Source organism: Saccoglossus kowalevskii, chromosome 8 (assembly GCF_978046115.1).
Source record: "Saccoglossus kowalevskii chromosome 8, keSacKowa6.1, whole genome shotgun sequence".
NCBI lineage: Eukaryota > Metazoa > Hemichordata > Enteropneusta > Harrimaniidae > Saccoglossus > Saccoglossus kowalevskii.
Window position 1 is genome coordinate 21,393,201 of NC_140648.1, and position 20,525 is coordinate 21,413,725.

General features: G+C 34.7%; 2 protein-coding genes across 3 annotated transcripts; one reads left to right on the forward strand and one right to left on the reverse strand.

The window, feature by feature from the left end:
* Positions 1-320: 320 nt before the first annotated feature.
* Positions 321-7,573, reverse strand: LOC100368953 (enoyl-CoA delta isomerase 1, mitochondrial-like). Its single transcript, XM_006821259.3, has 7 exons — positions 7,404-7,573; positions 6,326-6,460; positions 5,303-5,430; positions 3,972-4,118; positions 2,861-2,959; positions 1,819-2,017; positions 321-803 (listed from the first exon to the last, which is right to left on the reverse strand). The coding sequence occupies exons 1-7, from the start codon at positions 7,447-7,449 to the stop codon at positions 643-645; spliced, it is 915 nt and encodes a 304-aa protein (XP_006821322.3). The 5' UTR covers positions 7,450-7,573; the 3' UTR covers positions 321-642.
* Positions 7,574-7,826: 253 nt separating this feature from the next.
* On the forward strand, positions 7,827-19,669 carry LOC100368800 (dynactin subunit 5). Of its 2 annotated transcripts, none has more exons than XM_085502337.1 (6): positions 7,827-7,936; positions 10,417-10,485; positions 11,480-11,598; positions 12,417-12,528; positions 17,886-17,988; positions 18,871-19,669. In XM_085502337.1, the coding sequence occupies exons 1-6, from the start codon at positions 7,889-7,891 to the stop codon at positions 18,969-18,971; spliced, it is 552 nt and encodes a 183-aa protein (XP_085358463.1). In that variant the 5' UTR covers positions 7,827-7,888; the 3' UTR covers positions 18,972-19,669. The 2 variants fall into 2 exon arrangements, with proteins under 2 accessions (XP_085358463.1, XP_085358464.1); XM_085502338.1 differs by lacking the exon at positions 7,827-7,936 and adding an exon at positions 8,037-8,176.
* The last annotated feature ends 856 nt before the right edge of the window (positions 19,670-20,525 follow it).

A 20,525-nucleotide genomic window follows, 5' to 3' on the forward strand; every position in this document is an offset into this window, starting at 1 on the left:
TCCCCCAGGGCAGCATAATAATGGCAACTACTGTACATGCAGAACAGAGACTGGAAATCATGTCCCCATCTTTTGTAACTCACTGCTTCTGGTAGATTCTATGACCATTGAAATTGTGACTATAGTAAATCTAATTATTAATTACTAAGTATGTATTCGACATACTGTCTTAAGCAGATGTGAACTTCAAAAAAATAATCTCTGGATTTGATTTGATTTGATTTGATTACCTGATTTTAAGAGCTAAATATTTTAAAATCTTAATACAACCGGTAGATTTTTTGTTTGAACAAAATAGCGCTGTCCTGAATTTCACAGTATTCTGCTTCTATAAACTTTAGTTCATCAACGCAAAGTTTAGATATACAACACTGAATAGTATACACCATCCATTGAGATAGAAACATTGTACATTGTTTCTACCTCAAGAATAATTAATCAAGGTGAGAATACATTTGCTGAACGAAAATCTCAGACTTTTTATATCACTTTTTATATATTATATTATATTTTGATACAGTTGAATTAGTTTGTTAACACAGAGGTTAACAGTTCAAGTAAAAATAATCTCAGAGAAAGTTATAGACTGATCAACTGACCAAAGCATAAACTAAAATGGATGACATCACATTCTGGAAGAATCTATTTTTTTTTCAATGAGTTCAAATATTTTGTTAGTCTGTTTTGGAATTCATCTGTGACTGCAGACTCAGCAAATAACTGCGCTTCTTTATCAGGATTCAAAGCGAGAACATCAGCAGTTCTTTTTCTCAGCCTTTCCTTGCTCAATCTACGAGGATAATCTGAAGAAAAATTATAATAAAAGAATATGAAATTGGAATTTTGATACTGTGATTTGGACAAAAATCTGCTGTGATTTGGACATAAGTCGTCATAAATGAAACTGTCACAATGAATATTATTGGCAAATGACATATAATGTTATTTTGAATGTAATTGATATAACTATGCCTGTGGACGTCTGTTTAAAGGGCACTGGTCATCGTAACTAAGTACACATGAATTTTGTGTAAATAAACAAAAACAAATGTAGCCATGTGTAATATAGGACCCATATTGAACTAATGATCAATACCCCAACCCTGTGAATATTAGCACAAACAAACAAACTCTACGGCTTGACATGTTAAGTAATATGTGTCACATACTAAAACCAAGATACGGTATTCGAAAGATATTTGTAAATTCTAAGAATCATAGAACTTTGTCCAGTCATAGAATTGCATGCACGATATTTTCTGATCAACAATCTAAAAATGATATTATCATATTCCCCTCAATTGTTGATTTTGATGTCACCACTGCATGGCCAGCGATTCAGATTTTGAAACAGAGACAGTGCATGATGGGATAGTAATTGCCAATCAAATACTTACTTGGTGTTGAACGTTGAAACTAATCAAATAGGTTATGAGTAACTCACAAACATAAGTTTTGGACTTAATTTATGGCTCATAATATTTAATATAAGACTTTCAATAAAATTATAAAACACAACTGTAACAACAATACAACTGTAAGGTATTAATTAGACTGTCGACAGTCGGTCATACCTAATATTACTCTGCTATTATTAATAAATATTATGTATAAACGTAATAGGTGTAAATAAATTGCGAATGCCGGGACATGAAGTATGGAGTGCTGTTAGGCAATGAAGTTCCTCGCGTGAAATGCTTCGCATTCCCCAACAACACCTTCAGTGTTTGAATGTCTAGGACACATAATTACATTAGGCCCGAGGACTGTCAACAGTCTAGGTATTAATATGCAGATATTAAATAATATTATCATTACCTCCAACTTTTATTAAATCTGATAATATATTTTTGCTAACTTGGATAAGATCATCTGGTGGCACTACTTGATCAACCAGACCAACTTGAAGTGCTTCTCTAGGGGTGTGCTTTTTACCAGATAGTATTACTTTTTCTGCAGTGTTGGTGCCTAAAGCATAGACTGTGTAAGCACTCACCCACGCTGGCATTGGTATACCCTGTCAAATAATATAGTTTGTAAAATTAATTAATTTATTATTTTTATCCAAATGGTTGTTTAACCTGTGACCTGTACATGATTTGACCTTCACTTGGTCAGTAGATTGATATAATCTAAACTTCTAACATAGCAAAGCTATTTCCACCAATCAGATAGCAGGATACATGATCTCTATTCTATATATAGATTCTCTGAATGTAAACCTGAGAGAACTTTTGCGATTGGGTAATATACTGCAACATTGTATTACAATTATAATACTTATAATCATAATGATCACAACAATGAAATTAGCAATATACACCAGTATACCTAGACCCTAGTGTCGTCAAGCACCGCTTCTGGATCTAACATTGAGTTTATATTAAAATCTTGAAGAGTCTGTGTATTCCAATTGGTGTTGCAACGAATGTAACTATGGTGTCACAGCATCAGTAGTGCGGGCAACACTTACTTGGAAAGAAAACAATTAATGCAGGTTTATGGATTTATTCCATCTCACACATGTTTACTTTTTTTGGCCAAAAAAACACGTACAAAATCATCCCTAGGCTAGTTTTCAGAGATTTCTTGCTGCTGGTAAACTCTCATTGTCTTCTATTGCTCAATACTCGCAACATGCAAAATATTATTGACCGAATACAAATGTTTGTTCACAAACGCAGCTCATTTCACACATGCTGTAATATAATTACTATGTGTTTATTGTGTAGCAATGGTCTGTACGAGTACAAGTCAGTAGACAACAAATTTCCCAGCAGAAAAAGTGAGATGGAAAGATTTAGTCGTCACTCTATTTATGTTCATTGTATGTGGACTAGCATGCTTTAAACATACTCACTACAATTACTTCATTAAGTCCGTTATGAAATTTACCCTCGGCCATCACTCTGTACTCGCAGCATAGTGCAATAACACAACCACCAGCAATGGCATGTCCCTGTAAGTACGTAACAATATCTTGATTTATTTAAATTTAGTCATCTCCATTTTAAAGATATTGAAAGAAACATAGAATATAATACACTGAAATCATAAATTTACTTTTAATACAAACACAACATTCCCTAAGAAGATTTTGGCTGGACATTGATTCTTTTGTTTTCATTGTCATCAATTTATTCATCACATACCCACATTATATGCAGGTAACTGACAACACAGTGAATTAATTTGTTTGTTGAATATTTACTGTAGTTTTCAGAGTATGAACCCCTACTGGAAAAATGAAAAATTCACAAAAATTAAGGGAGAGGGGGGTGGGGGTCTAATAAACATATACAAATGTTAACTTCCCAAGAATGATAATTTATATGCAAATATGAAGCATTATGGAGTTCACTATTAACCAAAATTGTATAAGAGGACAACAAGAGATTTTAGTAGAAATTTGCATATTAAGTAAAATTGTTCACCTTGGTAATGGTAATGCATGTTGTGTCATTCATTTTCATTGTGTATGTAGAGGGGTGCTTGTTTTTATAATCAGATAAATTAATGAATGCGCTAAATTTGGAGGGGTGTATACTTGAGTATGGTTAAATTTATAATCGAACATAGATTCTCTAAAAGAGGGATGGGAAACTGTTGGCAAAGATCAAAGGAAGCATGCACGAGGAGAGGATGTACGATGAATCTTGGTACGGATTACTGTTTAATTACTTTTACTTAGTTAATTATCGACTGTAGCACATCCGTCTGACATCACACTGTCAACAAAGAAGCACCATCACAGTGATGCTATCAACACTTTCACTTGGCAGCATTATTCCTGTTACCTCTTTTAGAGGGTCTATGAATCGAACAACTACAGTAGTCCAACATACCGGTACAATGACACATGAGTATGTGCAGGTAAATTTTTACAGCAAATTTTATAAACTGTGGGTAAAACATGGCCATGGCTTGGGTTGTTTCCAAATATCAAGATAATTATTATCAAAGATACTTACATTAATGGCTGCAACTGTTGCTAATCTGGATGTAAACAGTGTATGAGCCATGGTCTGAAAAGTACTGAAGTATTCTTTGATTTCGTCATATGACTTACCATGTAAGGCTGTTAATTGTAAACCAGCACTGAATACATTAGGAAGTGTCTGCAAGAAAAGAAATCATGAATTTTGGTGCTGTTTAGTCTGGCATCCAATGTGTCAACAGATAGAAACACTGACAACTATAATATTTGCTGATTGAAATTGTTGTGATTTAAGGTATTTTAGATCTCAGTGATTTAAAATACATTTGCAAGAAATTTGGGAAAGAGTTCTTTTTGTACCCCCTATCCCTAACCGTAACCCTACCCCTACTCTCCAGCACTCCCCATTTAATTGTACATGTCCCTCCTAAGGACATCTAGAGGGGGCATATACAAATGAATTGAGTTATTTATAGGTCAAAATTACAATCATTCTCACGCACGTGAGATTAGGACGTAAAACCCTATAAGGGTTCTCACGCAATTTTCTTTTTCACGTGAGAACGCACTAAAAAACAATCACTCTCACGCACGTGAGATCGGGATCTAACGCATTTTCGATCTCCACGTGAGAACGCACTAAAAAACAATCGTTCTCACGCACGTTCACGCATTTATCTTTGTAACCCTTGAAGTGTACTGTGTTACGTGAGAACACACGTAAAAACACCCATTCTCACGCGCACGCGTGAGTTTGGCCGATTTCCGGTCTAACTCACGTACGTGAGAATTACGTGAGCATGATCATTATTTGGCATTTTAAATACCTGAATGAATTGGGTAACTGGGAGTGAGTGTTAGAGTTACGGTTAGGGATGGGGGTACAAAACTCTTGCCGAAATTTGCTAAAAGATGACTCGTGAAAATAAAGCATTTTATAATATTGTTGTGAAGTTCCAACTTCAGATTTTGAACAATGAAACAAATATACAATACTCAAAATAAATGATGACTGGCAATTATACTCCAATAGTCTATTGCAAAAAATAATTTTTTTATAACATGCACATTTTCGGAATTGACCACAGCTTAACAGAGGTCGCAATAATTAATAAAAGATTTTCAAAAAAATGCAGGAAAATCTGCATTTGTGTCATCTGCAAGTGTGTTATATTTATAGTTCTAAGAGCAAGAAATAACAAAATTTAATCTGAGAGAGAATCTGAACTAAATTTGAGGAAATAGCTTACTGTAAATTGTATAATATAAGGAATGAAATAAATATGCCCAGCGTTCAGATAGTATCCACAAATACTGTCAACCCAAAGTTCACACTCATTAAAACTCAAACCATTCTGTACTTACTGATGTTAAAATAAGACCTTTGCTTTGTTCATCTGCATCTAAATCCTTTATCAGTTTAGTCATTGCATTGTTGAACTCAGCAGTACAAGCATTCACAGGTTTCACATTCATTTTCAATACTACTATTTCTGTGAAAATATTATTCTTTGAAACCATTATATAGTATAGTGCGTGACTAAGGGCACTATAAACATTTTAGAAAAATGCAATTTTATAAATCCAAAATTCAAGTTTGAATTATGCCAGTCACTGGGTGAGTGTGCCACAGACTCAATGGGAAGGCCAATTCCACTGGCTGAGATTCATTCACTATATATAACGAATGCGACTTTGGGGGAACCTTAGTTTTGGTCCGCAAGGTGCCTGTGTTCGACCAAGCCTGGTTGATGCCAGGATAGCGCACTAAAATTGCCATTTGATAGGAAGCTGGCCACACAGCCCTGTCATGTAGTCCCAAACAGGAAATGACTTCTGTGGCAGAATGCACTATGTGTCAGCACTAACACTTGCAATTTGCACTTACAAAAAAGAAAAAAAGTCCGAAGAGACAACAGTGACTTTCATTGAATTATGTGTGAGCAAACAGGGCATGTTTTAAATCTTTTATATACGTCACTGCAGTAAGTACCCTATCAAATGTGATGTAGTACCAGGGATTGAAATAGAATTTTTTCCCTGCATGCATAGTGTGCATGTTGAATTTGAAATTCACCTGCACTAACTTGTTGTGAAATGCACCATTTTTATAGTTTAAATAAAATTTACGAGTTCTCGATTCATGCAATCATGAAAGAATTTGATTTTTTTTAGTTGTCTCACAAGCTTGGTTGAACTTAATTTAGGCTTAGTGAATATAATGAGAAAATGTTGTGTTAATTTCTACATGCACAGTGTGCACATTATATTTTGAGTTTACTTGCACGAGCTAATAATCTATGTGTATAGTGCAGTGTGCACAAGGGTATTTTGTGCTTACAGATAGAAATATATTTAGAGAATAAGGTGGATTACAGAATAAATTACCATTATCCGAGTCATCTTGTTCTACCTGTACCAAATCAGAACCACTACTAACCCATCTTTTATTGCATCCATACAAGTACCGACCATTACAATTATTCCCAATTTTCAAATGTCTGCATGCCAATCTGGGAAGCACTGAAAATATGCAAATTAACATTTGACTCATTCCCCTTACCCTCTTGTTCATTATAACCATGTATATGCATGGCGGGGGGTGGGGGGGGGGGTGGATCATTGACTGCTTATTATGTCTTTCAACAAGCATGACATAAGATTGCATGTGATAAAAATTTAAACTCAATTCTACAACTTTATATGTGTTACACGGTGCTCGCATCTTTTCTATTCAACCAGGGATTGTTGAGCGTGGCACGATTCACTGACTTATGTTCTTAAAGCGAGGGAGTCGTCACCTGTGCATGCGTCAGTTGGCCATAGCGTGTCATTGTTTACAAACAAGTGTCTACCCATGAGCCTTTGTGTTCTTAGCATGTGTTGTTGTCATCACTTGGGACTCAATTCCAGCGCGTGTGCAGGTGATGACCCTCCCGCTTTAATACTTTCACAGAAACATATTCATAAAATGCAGGGAATTTCATGCAGGATATATTCATGCCAAAATCAATGTGCATGATTGAGGGTATATCTCCACTTCAGAATTCTGGTTCATGTAAGTTACAGAATGGGGGTTATTCTCATAATTGAACACAAGACCTGCTGTTAGCTGGAACATTATAGGTATAAAAATATAACAATTGCCTTCAACACATCAAACCTGATAAGCGCACTAAACAAAATACCCCTTATACATGAAAATAAAAATAGAGCATTCTTTATTTGTTGGCGAAAATAGACTAAATTTGCTGAACCTACACTTGTGTGTTCCTTTTCTATTTTTTTTTTCAAATGCGCCAATACAGAACATTTTTGGAAAATGTCCCAATGTTATGTCCCAAAAGGTAATGGGTTTGTTGTGCTGAGAGTATGTAAATTAGCTAGTTTGAATAATTCGGATTAGATGCATCGTTATTATTATTTTTTAAATACCATCCTTGTTGGCATGTTACCATTGACTAACCTGCTCTGATAAATGAAGAAGCCATGTCGACGTTTACCTTGACCATGGACCTACCAACACACCTTGACACTCCTGACCACGAAGCAACTTCAGTTGACCTCAGAAATAAGCTGACTAGAGGTATAACTGTTGTATAATAACAGCAAATGATCGGTCGCCCAAGTTCCAGTGACAGCGCCCTCCGACGACAATATGTGTAACTCGTTCGTTTTGTTAGATCGACAGGTAATAAACTCGTTGTTTGACCAACTAGTTTATGTTATTTACCTTTACCATAGTCTTCAACAAACATTTATCCTAAATCACAATAGTGGATACCTAAAATATTTACGGAGTATTATTGGAAACGATTTTTTCAGTATGTTAGAGCGCCACCTCGAGGTAGTCTTTTTATTTCAAATCTATGTTTGTTCGTGATCACTTTACTCACGATTCGGTATAATGGTGTTGGGTTTGCTTCAAAATAATAATGTAAGTTTGTTATAATGGAGCTGACAGATACATTTTACAATAAAGCGGAATACATAGAAACGGTAAGTAATTGACAGAGATTGGTTTTGTTTCCTCCTTCAATTCAACATTCCAATTCTAGCATCGAATATAAATAACTCGCCCGCCCACAGCAGTGAAAAAATATACAGCTGTGAATATCTAATTTATGCAAGGATTCGCCCATTTTGCTCTGCGATTTGCAGCTGCTCGGCTATTTCGGGACTGAATCCACCATGGAGCAACCCGACATGTTTTTTATTCGCGAGAAATTCATCGAAACTGTAAGTAAGAGTAGGTAATTTTAAACATCGATGACTAATGGAAATTTCTGTTATTTTTCCTCGTTGAATGAGAACTCGACAGCTCATCATCTGTCGTTCTGCGTGTGTCAAATGTGTCAGGTGCGGTTATTAATAGTATTTGCACACACACAACAAAAAATATCAGTGAATTATTTTGTTTTGTATTGGTTTAGCTAAAACGTTTTTGTTACGATTTATTAAAATATTAATAAATGATTCATAAATCTAAATGATGACTGAAAAACACAACACCACACATTTAGGATGCATGGCTGTAAATAGAGCAATGATTAATAAAGACTCATGGGTAATGGGTATTATCATATTGATTCTATAGCCCATGAAAGCAATATTTATTTGGATTTGAATGAAGTGCTTGGGTAAATGTTTTATAAATTTCAATAAAAACAGTTCATGCCTTCAAAAATGTTATTTTTGTGAATTTCAACAACCATGTGTGTGAATTATTTTGTCTTTATGTTGAAACAATGAGTAAAACTAAATTCATGTTGGAGTTGAAGCATCAGAGTCAAAATTAAAAAAAAAATGCTTTGAGTCGATGATTTTGTTAACTGTCAATAGAATATCTATGTTCTATTCAATTGCTGCTTATTCCATTTGTGATAATTACTGTAAAATCTGTATTAAAAGCCGCAGCTTCTTTTAAAATGGTACAATGCAACAGAGGGGATGCGGCTGCTATTAGAGCATCTACACATATGAGAAATGGTAAATTTTTGGGTCTCAATTGTTCAAAAATAATGGGTGCGGCTTCTATTAGGGATGCAGCTTTTAATAGAGATTTTACGGTATTTATTTATGTTATGTCACTGAGGCGGCAGCAGGAAATTTTGTATGAGGGGGTGAGATCTGCTCACCAACCTTGGGCTGAAGGCGAGACCTTACTAGGAGGTCCTGGGGCATGCCCCCCCTACAAATTTTGAAATCTAGACTCTGAAACGCTATCCCCCCCCCTCCCCCGTGCTGCCGCCACTGAGTCACATATACTGCCAAATTGTTTTCATTGTACACGCTGCCTGAACATTTAAAAAATCTTTATGAATTTGACCAAATATCACGAATGAGTAGAATCGCCATACAGCATGCACAAAGGTGTTCACATGAAATAGAACATCATGGCCTCAACAAAAATTAGCATACATGCGTGCTCAATGATATTTTTGCACCCGGTGTTATTTCAGCAATAGTTCCATTGTCGCCATTTCGTTATGTCCTGTTGTGGAAATATGCATGTGATGAATATATAATCCCATTCTCTTACGTTGACGTCAGCAGACACTTGTGATTACCGCTAAAGTAGCCTATATTATTAAGAGTAATTATAATACACATTGCCTGCTGACTTCTTTTACACATTTGTCAGTGGAGCTTTCAGAAGGCAGTACGTTAACAAAAATGTTACTAACATTTAGATGCTAGCTATATACACTTTTGTGAAGAAATAAATGTGTTTCTTTTATAAAGTATTTTTTATTGTTTTATAATTTTACAATGATGGTTGAAGACAGCTTGACCAATCACAGCACTTTAGAAAATGTTATGGATGTTACTAAATTTCCCTTCAAGCCATGGAGAGTGTCGTCTTAAGATTTGAATGAAAAGTGAGGGTCTTCCGGGGTAAATGTTTTATAAATATTCTATAAATTATTACAAAGTCTCAAAATTGATGTGTTTAACATTCCAACACATTAGTTCACATTGAGCATAGAAGCACCTTTTGGAATGGAATCCTGTCACTGGGCCAAAAATCTTTGCACAGTGCTAAATTAATTTGTTGTCATTTAATTTTTTTTTTATATCTCATCATGTTATTACTACAAAAATATATATAGTATAAGTCCATACGAAAGTCAAAAGATTGCCATACTGACTACATCCATACTTGCAGTATTTTCAGAATAATCTTTGAATACTGTAAAATGCTTTATTTTAGCTGGAATTAATTTTTGCTGAAAACACTTTTCGAGAGTTTGTATGGAATTTATTTTCACTGATTTTTGACGAGTTGAATGTAAAATATAGGAAAAATAGTAAATTCACTGGATTTTATTTTCACTAAATCATTCCTTCAGCGAAAATAGCGAAAATTAATAATTCCAAGTGAAAATAAAGTAGTCTACAGTATTCTATTGTCATAACTACATGTATACGGTCAATTGGCTTTTTTAATTGACTCTATTTATGTGTTCATTCTCTAGGCATCTGGCAATAAGGTGAGCAGACAGTCTGTTCTTTGTGGAAGTCAGAATATTGTACTCAATGGAAAGGTAATGATAATGTACATGATGCTAGCTCTACTTTTGTCATACCTGCAATTGAAGTCCTCCTTTAATAGAACCATATAATTAAAATCAAAGTGACGTCTACTAAAAAACTCTAATTTCATTGCATTTCTTTATCCTACTGGTGCTCTGAGTGATTAATCATACCATTAACAGTGCTTATCTATGCCTTTCATCACTGCTTTCTAATACCATGGTTGCATGAATTACTTTTCTGTATAAATTATTCTTTTTTTTTTTTAATTTTTTTTTTAAATACATTTTTGTGTGCTAGGTGACAGTTCTGGACATTGAGTGTCACTTTTGTCTCTCCTGACTTTTTTTTGAAGTGCAAATTGCAAGTGCTAGTGCTGACACATAGTGCATTTTCATATTCATGTTATAGGACTACATGACAGAGCTGTGTGGCCATATCTCTATCAAATAGCTATTTTAATGCGCTATCCTGGCGTCAACCAGGCTCGGTTGAACACAAGCACCTACAGACCTTAACCAAGATTCCCCCAAAGTCGCATTCGTTAGTGAATAAAAAATTATTATAATTATTATAAATTATTCTTAATGATATGGTATTTGGCATGTAGTACTGGCTCTGCATTTTGTAATAACTGATTGTGTAAACATCTCAATAAATTTTTGATTAAAAAACTTTGGCTTTACTTTAAACAACAAGCTGAATTACTTTTGTGATTAATAATAAATATGCTTCCATGGTGCTTAGACTGTGTTAAGAAAGTCGATATATTGATTATATCTACATTCACACATATTCATATGGGTCAATCGATGAGTCGGTTGGTCTATCAATTTGGGTTTAGGAGTATGCAAACCCCTGTGTCGTATTTGATTCAACCATTACTTAATTGCTCAATTGTGTGATATTGATCCAGTATAATAAAATATTCTACTCTGCTAATTAATTTATTAACTGTTATTAAAGTTAATTTAATCATAGTGAATTTAATATTTTCTGTTCCAGACAATTATTCAATCAGACTGCATAATCCGAGGTGATCTCGCAAATGTGCGTGTTGGTAGACACTGCGTCATTGGTAAAAAAACAGTTGTCAGACCACCATTCAAAAAATTTAGTAAAGGGTGAGTGTGGTATTACCTATTAGAGCACTTTGTACCAGTTATACATAAATATCAGATGTGGAAACCACCATGATGATATTCATATTAAATATGCGGCACTACCCTCTAATACTACTACCTCAATTTGGATTTAAATCGTAAATGTTGATGATTTGAATTTGCCTTGAGCTGATCTTGAACATTTTTTAAATTCATCCATTTGGATTTAAATCATCAATATTTTAATTAATTATAGTGCCTTCAGTGTGCAAATTTTGAACATGAAAATTACAATTATGAAAACCATTTTAAGTGCATTCCAGTAGTTACATTTGTTTATTAATTCCAAAAATTAAGCGACAGTAGCATCTTTGTTGATTTGTACAGTAGCTCCTCCAACACAACCATGCCAAACAATAGAAGAGTTTTGAGTTTGAGCATGTTTCATGAATGCCATGTTACTATAAAAGATGATCACAACAGGAATAAGGGGTCGAATTTACAACTGGTTGATTGTGAGCCTGTTTGCCTTAGTTTTTCGTGATAATTCAAACCACACATTTCTGCTGACTGGAAGTGAATCGACGTTGATTCAACCCTCTTTCACATGCATAGTAGCTAAGCAACAAGGAAACTTTGAGAACTGCAAACGTGTCATTAGTTCAGTGACTGTCACAAAAATGTTGTTTTTGAAAAACTTGTAAATTATGAAGTAGCAAACTTTTCATTGGAGAAAATTGAATTGTTTACAGTTATTGAATTTTCAAAACCAAAAAAATGTTGAAATTGAACTCCATCCAAGAAGTAACAAAGTCTGACCCTCAAATTGTTTGTTTCAGAGTTGCATTTTTCCCACTTCATATTGGAGACCATGTTTTTATCGAAGAAGAGTGTGTAGTTAATGCAGCTCAAGTAGGATCTTATGTACACATAGGAAAGAACTGTGTAATTGTAAGTAATGATGTTGTATGTTTGTTTGTTCTCTTCATACCAATCAGTCAGTGGTTGTGTGTTGATTGATCCATCCACCACAAGTAATGATGTTTGTTTGTTTGTTCTCTTCACATCAATTAGTCAGTGGTTGTGTGTTGATTGATCCATCCACCACAAGTAATGATGTTTGTTTGTTCTCTTCACACCAATCAGTCAGTGGTTGTGTGTTGATTGATTCATCCACCACAAGTAATGATGATGTTTGTTTGTTCTCTTCACACCAATTAGTCAGTGGTTGTGTGTTGATTGATTCATCCACCACAAGTAATGATGATGTTTGTTTGTTCTCTTCACACCAATTAGTCAGTGGTTGTGTGTTGATTGATTCATCCACCACAAGTAATGATGATGTTTGTTTGTTCTCTTCACACCAATTAGTCAGTGGTTGTGTGTTGATTGATTCATCCACCACAAGTAATGATGATGTTTGTTTGTTCTCTTCACACCAATTAGTCAGTGGTTGTGTGTTGATTGATCCATCCACCACAAGTAATGATGTTTGTTTGTTCTCTTCACACCAATCAGTCAGTGGTTGTGTGTTGATTGATCCATCTATCACAAGTAATGATGTTTGTTTGTTCTCTTCACACCAATTAGTCAGTGGTTGTGTGTTGATTGATTCATCTATCACAAGTAATGATAATGTTTGTTTGTTCTCTTCACACCAATCAGTCAGTGGTTGTGTGTTGATGGATCCATCTTTCACAAGTAATGATGTTTGTTTGTTCTCTTCACACCAATTAGTCAGTGGTTGTGTGTTGATTGATTCATCTATCACAAGTAATGATAATGTTTGTTTGTTCTCTTCACACCAATCAGTCAGTGGTTGTGTGTTGATGGATCCATCTATCACAAGTAATGATGATGTTTGTTTGTTCTCTTCATACCAATTAGTCAGTGGTTGTGTGTTGATTGATCCATCCACCACAAGTAATGATGTTTGTTTGTTCTCTTCACACCAATCAGTCAGTTGTTGTGTGTTGATTGATCCATCTATCACAAGTAATGATGTTTGTTTGTTCTCTTCACACCAATTAGTCAGTGGTTGTGTGTTGATTGATTCATCTATCACAAGTAATGATGATGTTTGTTTGTTCTCTTCACACCAATCCGTCAGTGGTTGTGTGTTGATGGATCCATCTATCACAAGTAATGATGATGTTTGTTTGTTCTCTTCACACCAATTAGTCAGTGGTTGTGTGTTGATTGATTCATCCACCACAAGTAATAATGATGTTTGTTTGTTCTCTTCACACCAATTAGTCAGTGGTTGTGTGTTGATTGATCCATCTATCACAAGTAATGATGTTTGTTTGTTCTCTTCACACCAATTAGTCAGTGGTTGTGTGTTGATTGATTCATCTATCACAAGTAATGATGATGTTTGTTTGTTCTCTTCACACCAATCAGTCAGTGGTTGTGTGTTGATGGATCCATCTATCACAAGTAATGATGTTTGTTTGTTCTCTTCACACCAATAAGTCAGTGGTTGTGTGTTGATTGATTCATCCACCACAAGTAATGATGATGTTTGTTTGTTCTCTTCACACCAATTAGTCAGTGGTTGTGTGTTGATTGATTCATCCACCACAAGTGATGATGATGTTTGTTTGTTCTCTTCACACCAATCAGTCAGTGGTTGTGTGTTGATTGATTCATCCACCACAATTAATGATGATGTTTGTTTGTTCTCTTCACACCAATTAGTCAGTGGTTGTGTGTTGATTGATCCATCCACCACAAGTAATGATGTTTGTTTGTTCTCTTCACACCAATTAGTCAGTGGTTGTGTGTTGATTGATTCATCTATCACAAGTAATGATGATGTTTGTTTGTTCTCTTCACACCAATCAGTCAGTGGTTGTGTGTTGATGGATCCATCTATCACAAGTAATGATGATGTTTGTTTGTTCTCTTCACACCAATCAGTCAGTGGTTGTGTGTTGATTGATTCATCCACCACAAGTAATGATGATGTTTGTTTGTTCTCTTCACACCAATTAGTCAGTGGTTGTGTGTTGATTGATTCATTCACCACAAGTAATGATGTTTGTTTGTTCTCTTCACACCAATTAGTCAGTGGTTGTGTGTTGATTGATCCATCCATCACAAGCATTAATGATGTTTGTTTGTTCTCTTCACACCAATCAGTCAGTGGTTGTGTGTTGATTGATCCATCCATCACAAGTAATAATGATGTTTGTTTGTTCTCTTCACACCAATCAGTCAGTTGTTGTGTGTTGATTGATCCATCTATCACAAGTAATGATGTTTGTTTGTTCTCTTCACACCAATTAGTCAGTGGTTGTGTGTTAATTGATTCATCCACCACAAGTAATGATGATGTTTGTTTGTTCTCTTCACACCAATTAGTCAGTGGTTGTGTGTTGATTGATTCATCCACCACAAGTAATGATGTTTGTTTGTTCTCTTCACACCAATCAGTCAGTGGTTGTGTGTTGATTGATCCATCCACCACAAGTAATGATGATGTTTGTTTGTTCTCTTCACACCAATCAGTCAGTGGTTGTGTGTTGATTGATTCATCCACCACAAGTAATGATGTTTGTTTGTTCTCTTCACACCAATCAGTCAGTGGTTGTGTGTTGATTGATCCATCCACCACAAGTAATGATGTTTGTTTGTTCTCTTCACACCAATTAGTCAGTGGTTGTGTGTTGATTGATCCATCCACCACAAGTAATGATGTTTGTTTGTTCTCTTCACACCAATTAGTCAGTGGTTGTGTGTTGATTGATCCATCTATCACAAGTAATGATGATGTTTGTTTGTTCTCTTCACACCAATTAGTCAGTGGTTGTGTGTTGATTGATCCATCCACCACAAGTAATGATGTTTGTTTGTTCTCTTCACACCAATCAGTCAGTGGTTGTGTGTTGATTGATCCATCTATCACAAGTAATGATATTTGTTTGTTCTCTTCACACCAATCAGTCAGTGGTTGTGTGTTGATTGATCCATCCACCACAAGTAATGATGTTTGTTTGTTCTCTTCACACCAATTAGTCAGTGGTTGTGTGTTGATTGATCCATCCACCACAAGTAATGATGTTTGTTTGTTCTCTTCACACCAATTAGTCAGTGGTTGTGTGTTGATTGATCCATCTATCACAAGTAATGATGATGTTTGTTTGTTCTCTTCACACCAATTAGTCAGTGGTTGTGTGTTGATTGATCCATCCACCACAAGTAATGATGTTTGTTTGTTCTCTTCACACCAATCAGTCAGTGGTTGTGTGTTGATTGATTCATCCACCACAAGTAATGATGTTTGTTTGTTCTCTTCACACCAATTAGTCAGTGGTTGTGTGTTGATTGATTCATCCACCACAAGTAATAATGATGTTTGTTTGTTCTCTTCACACCAATCAGTCAGTGGTTGTGTGTTGATTGATCCATCCACCACAAGTAATAATGATGTTTGTTTGTTCTCTTCACACCAATCAGTCAGTGGTTGTGTGTTGATTGATCCATCCACCACAAGTAATGATGTTTGTTCGTTTGCCTAGTGGCGGTCATTTCTGTGCTGAAAATTCATCAAAATCAAGCATTGTTTACATTCTGGAACTGGATTTTGGAAGTTTACAGATGGATTTTGTTCAAACTTTGTACATACATTTGACGTTATGGGACCTTGATGCACATCATTTTGCTTTTCAGATAAGATTTAAAATGGCTGACTGTCGGCCAGTTTGTTTTAATAAGTGCGGTTCTAATACCATATCTCTGACATGCTTTGACTGAATATTCTCAAATTTTATATATTCATTATACATCATGTTATAGGTACACAGATGTATGCAAAATGGCCAACCGATGGTCATATTGTTTTAATCAATGCTGTTCCAAAGCAATATTTTTCAATATGGACAAGTACTCATTTGATGATCAGATACAAGAGGACTTGAATGTCAATCATTTTAATGTTAAAAAAATCAATCATCATAATCAAGCATCAGCCTGGATCTATATCCCTGACATGTCCCAACTATGTTACTATAAACAAAACTATATATTTTTGATAACTAACCAGGACTGTGACATGCATGGCTTTAAACTTAAGATACCATACTACCGGTATATTTATAGTTGAATATCTGTGAATAATAATCTTTTGAGTATAAAGTAAACTTTTTGTTTACCATTCACAAAATGTTGATCAAGACCTGGAAAAATTATGGTGCTTTTAAAATGTCTTAAAAATACATTTAAAAACTTTTAAAAAACGTTAAGCTATCAGCATATGTTTTGGACTTTTTAGCTTTGCTTTTATCAGAGATGACAAAGCGGAGCTGTTCATATAGGTGTTTGTCAGTTTGTTCTTAAACAATTGCATTTTCAACTTCTTCTTAAAAACTACCTGCCTGATTGCTTTGATACTTGGCATGGAGGTACCTTGGATGGGCATCTGTCAGATTGATTTCATGATGATATCTTTAATTATTATACTTCTGTCAAAGTAACACCATAAGTTACTGTAAAATGACTAATTTTCACAGGGTTTAAATTTCACTGATTTACCATTTCAGGCATCTTTAGTGGGTTTTAAATTCACGGTTTTATCATTTAGATAATGTGTTCTATGCTAAATTTTACATATTCACTGTGTTTTAATTTAGCGCATTTTTCTAGTCAGCGAAATAAGCCAAATTAAAACCCAGTGAATAATTAACCCCTTTACAGTACATTGTGCCATAATTTTGCGATATTTGGGTATTTACATCCTACCATATTAGGAAACACGAATTCCAAATATGGAACAATTATGCGTGTAAGTGTCCTCTAATAATAAAAACAAACATGGCTGCCTCCAGGGTTTGACTGGACCCCACACAAAGTAGTTCGCTTAATCTGTTCTAAATGTTTGGGATTTCGGCATTCTTATGATGTATTCCTGGGAGGAAAAGATGTATAATAATAAGGTTATTACGATGATACTACAAAGTATGCACTCGGACAGTACGCGTTCATATCGACCTCCGCTGCACATCTGGCGATACTTCCGCTGTACTGTCTTTGTGCATACTTTGCAGTATCCTCGCAATAACCTCATATTCTCTAATCTTAGAAAATATTTTTGGTAAAAAATTGCAGCTTTCGACCTCTTCTTAAAAATTACTAGTTGATTTCCATTGATACTTGATATTTGGGGTGGGGTTCTCCCTTTAGATCGTTTGTTTTTTGTCACCATAGTTAAGAATGGTAAAAGCTCAATATTCATTTTCAATGTGGCCTGTTAGTAAAATAATATAAGGGGGATTATTTCACTCACTTTTCCTATTTATTTATTACAGGGGCGTAGGTGTGTCTTGAAGGACTGTTGTGCTATTGCTGATAATACCGTACTTCCACCAGAGACAGTAGTGCCTCCATTCACTGTATTTTCAGGATCACCAGGTGAGATTGCTAAAAAGCATTCATACGTTATGAAAAGACTGCCACCAATTTATTTGCTGCATTCCTTGCTCACTAATGTACGAGATACCCTGCTTTTGTGTTTTTTCTCAGCAAAGTAAAACTTGGTCATGCAGTGTCCCATTTTTGATGTTGTGTGATCTGTATAGAAGTCAAATAACAATTTATGAGAACAAAGGCATATAAAAGTCTTAGGACAATTTATGAGAACTACTATTTTTGATAAAACAGTATAACTCATGGTTGATTTATTTCATTCCAATTCATAACATCAAAGTAGGGTTGCAACTCTTAATAGAGTTTTCATTTTAAATAAAAATAAATGTTTCTAATTATAAGCATTTAGATATGAACATATTAGTACATCTGCTGAGACAATTTTTTGGCAATTCATTTCGGCTATTTGTATTGGCTTTCAACAGACAATGTGTGAACAAGTTGTTGAACTGACTGGAAAAGTAGCAAATTAATGTCCATCTGGTTTAAAATCAGTTTAGCAGAAAAATGGTGGTTTTCAAACAGTTGACATGGAAACATATTGAATGTGTTACTGGGGTTACTGTCTTAAATACTTTTATGGTAAGGGGATGATGAAACTTGGTCTCCTAGGTAGTTGGGCATCATATATGTATATTGTAAATTATAAAAGTAGCTATTCAAGATATCATTTCTAATTTAAGCATTGCCATTACAGCAATTAAAATGAGCTATATTTGAAATATTCCTTTGGAAAGTTAATGGGGATACTAGTAAACATTACTTTTTTTGTACATTTATTTCCAAACTACACAAATAAAGCACCATATGTAATATATTGCTTGCAGTGGTATATAGAAACTAACCATGATATTTATCTATTTACAGGTGTGTTTACAGGTGAGCTCCCCGAGTGTACACAAGATCTGATGGTTGATGTCACTAAAGGATACTATCAACATTTTCTTCCACTGCAAGAAGTCAGATGAAGCCAATATAATGCATCTTTGTAAATATCAGCTTAGTACATCAAAAACATTCAAATTCGATTTAAAAAAAAATGTATTAATTTATGCAACTTTTACAATTATACTTTAATGAGTACAAGTATATATTGTTGTTTTTACCTCCTTGATACATTGCAGTAATGTAGTGACAAGTTCTTTTCTTATACATGGGTGACGAATATACAAATTTATTCATTGATATTTTGGCATGTACTTTGGCAGAGTTATTCATTTTCATGGGCATTACAATCTGTCAATACATTGATAATAGCCGTGTATACTGCTCATAACTTATTGCGTCCAATAGACCTTAATTGAAAATAGCTGCCGAGATCTTGTTTTGGCCCCCAATAATGGTCCATTAGCTATGGCATCCACTATTCCTAATAAACCAGCCTCAATGAGATGTTGATGGCCACTTGCAAACAAAGTTTATTTGTGTGTTCATGGTAAAGACTGTGGGCTGTTTCACAGGGTTTTGACTGAGGAAAAATTGTAGTTGCTTTTTATTTGGCAGAACAATCACATGGCAATCTATTGTTGTCTGTATTTTCTGTACACAGATTTAAATATTTAAGCATTGTGTATTACTGCCATTGTTTTATTGGCATGCTTCGACTGTGGATTTCATTCTGTTTATCAGTGTTCTACTGTCTATTAAAAATGTGCAAACGAATTTACCTCTTTGTGCATAATTATCTTCTTTATTTAATAATTTCACTTAAAACTCGCCTCGTCTTTCTCGACTAATCATAATGCTCCATTGCAGGACTTTATAGACAGTAAAATGTCAGGACTTTGACATTATTATCAAGTCAAAATTTGTTCACATAAATTGTAAGATGTCTACATACCTTTGTTCTTATAAATAGTTCTTAGACTTTTATACAGATCTCAATATGTCAAAAATGAGACACTGCATCATCAGGAATTTCTTTGCTAAGAGGAAACTACAAAGGTTTGAACTTGGACATGTATTGTTAGTGAGCCCTGCAAAATGCAGCAAATAAATATGACGTGCAAGAATCAAGAAAACATAAATTCATATTTTAGGTCTCTAAGTGCTTAATCCATCAAGCACATATTTGATTTTGGGAAGTGATTTAGAAAACTACCTAAAACTAACCTTTATATCTAAATTTAATGTCTTAGTCTGTAGTCGAACTTGTAGTCTAAATGCTTGGAATAAATGCAACTGTATATACTTTGATTGATGTTATGTGCATATTACAATTCACAAGTTACAACTGGCCTCCTCTTGCATTCGTTCACATTCATATATTTCGTTAAATAGCCAAGTTATTGGAAAATTATATTTTTCTTGATGAGATTTCGCAATTGGCAAGTGATTCTTCAGCATTGCGACTATAATGAATAAACAAAACCTTACTGGGTAAGTATGCATACATTCAACAAAGCAGTGTGGATTATTTAGGATTCAGAATCTGCCACTCCTTTTAAAGGTCGGTCTAACAGACCTTTGAAATTGCATGGGTTCGAGGCTGCTAACTTATTTTTCCTGAATTGAACTATCAT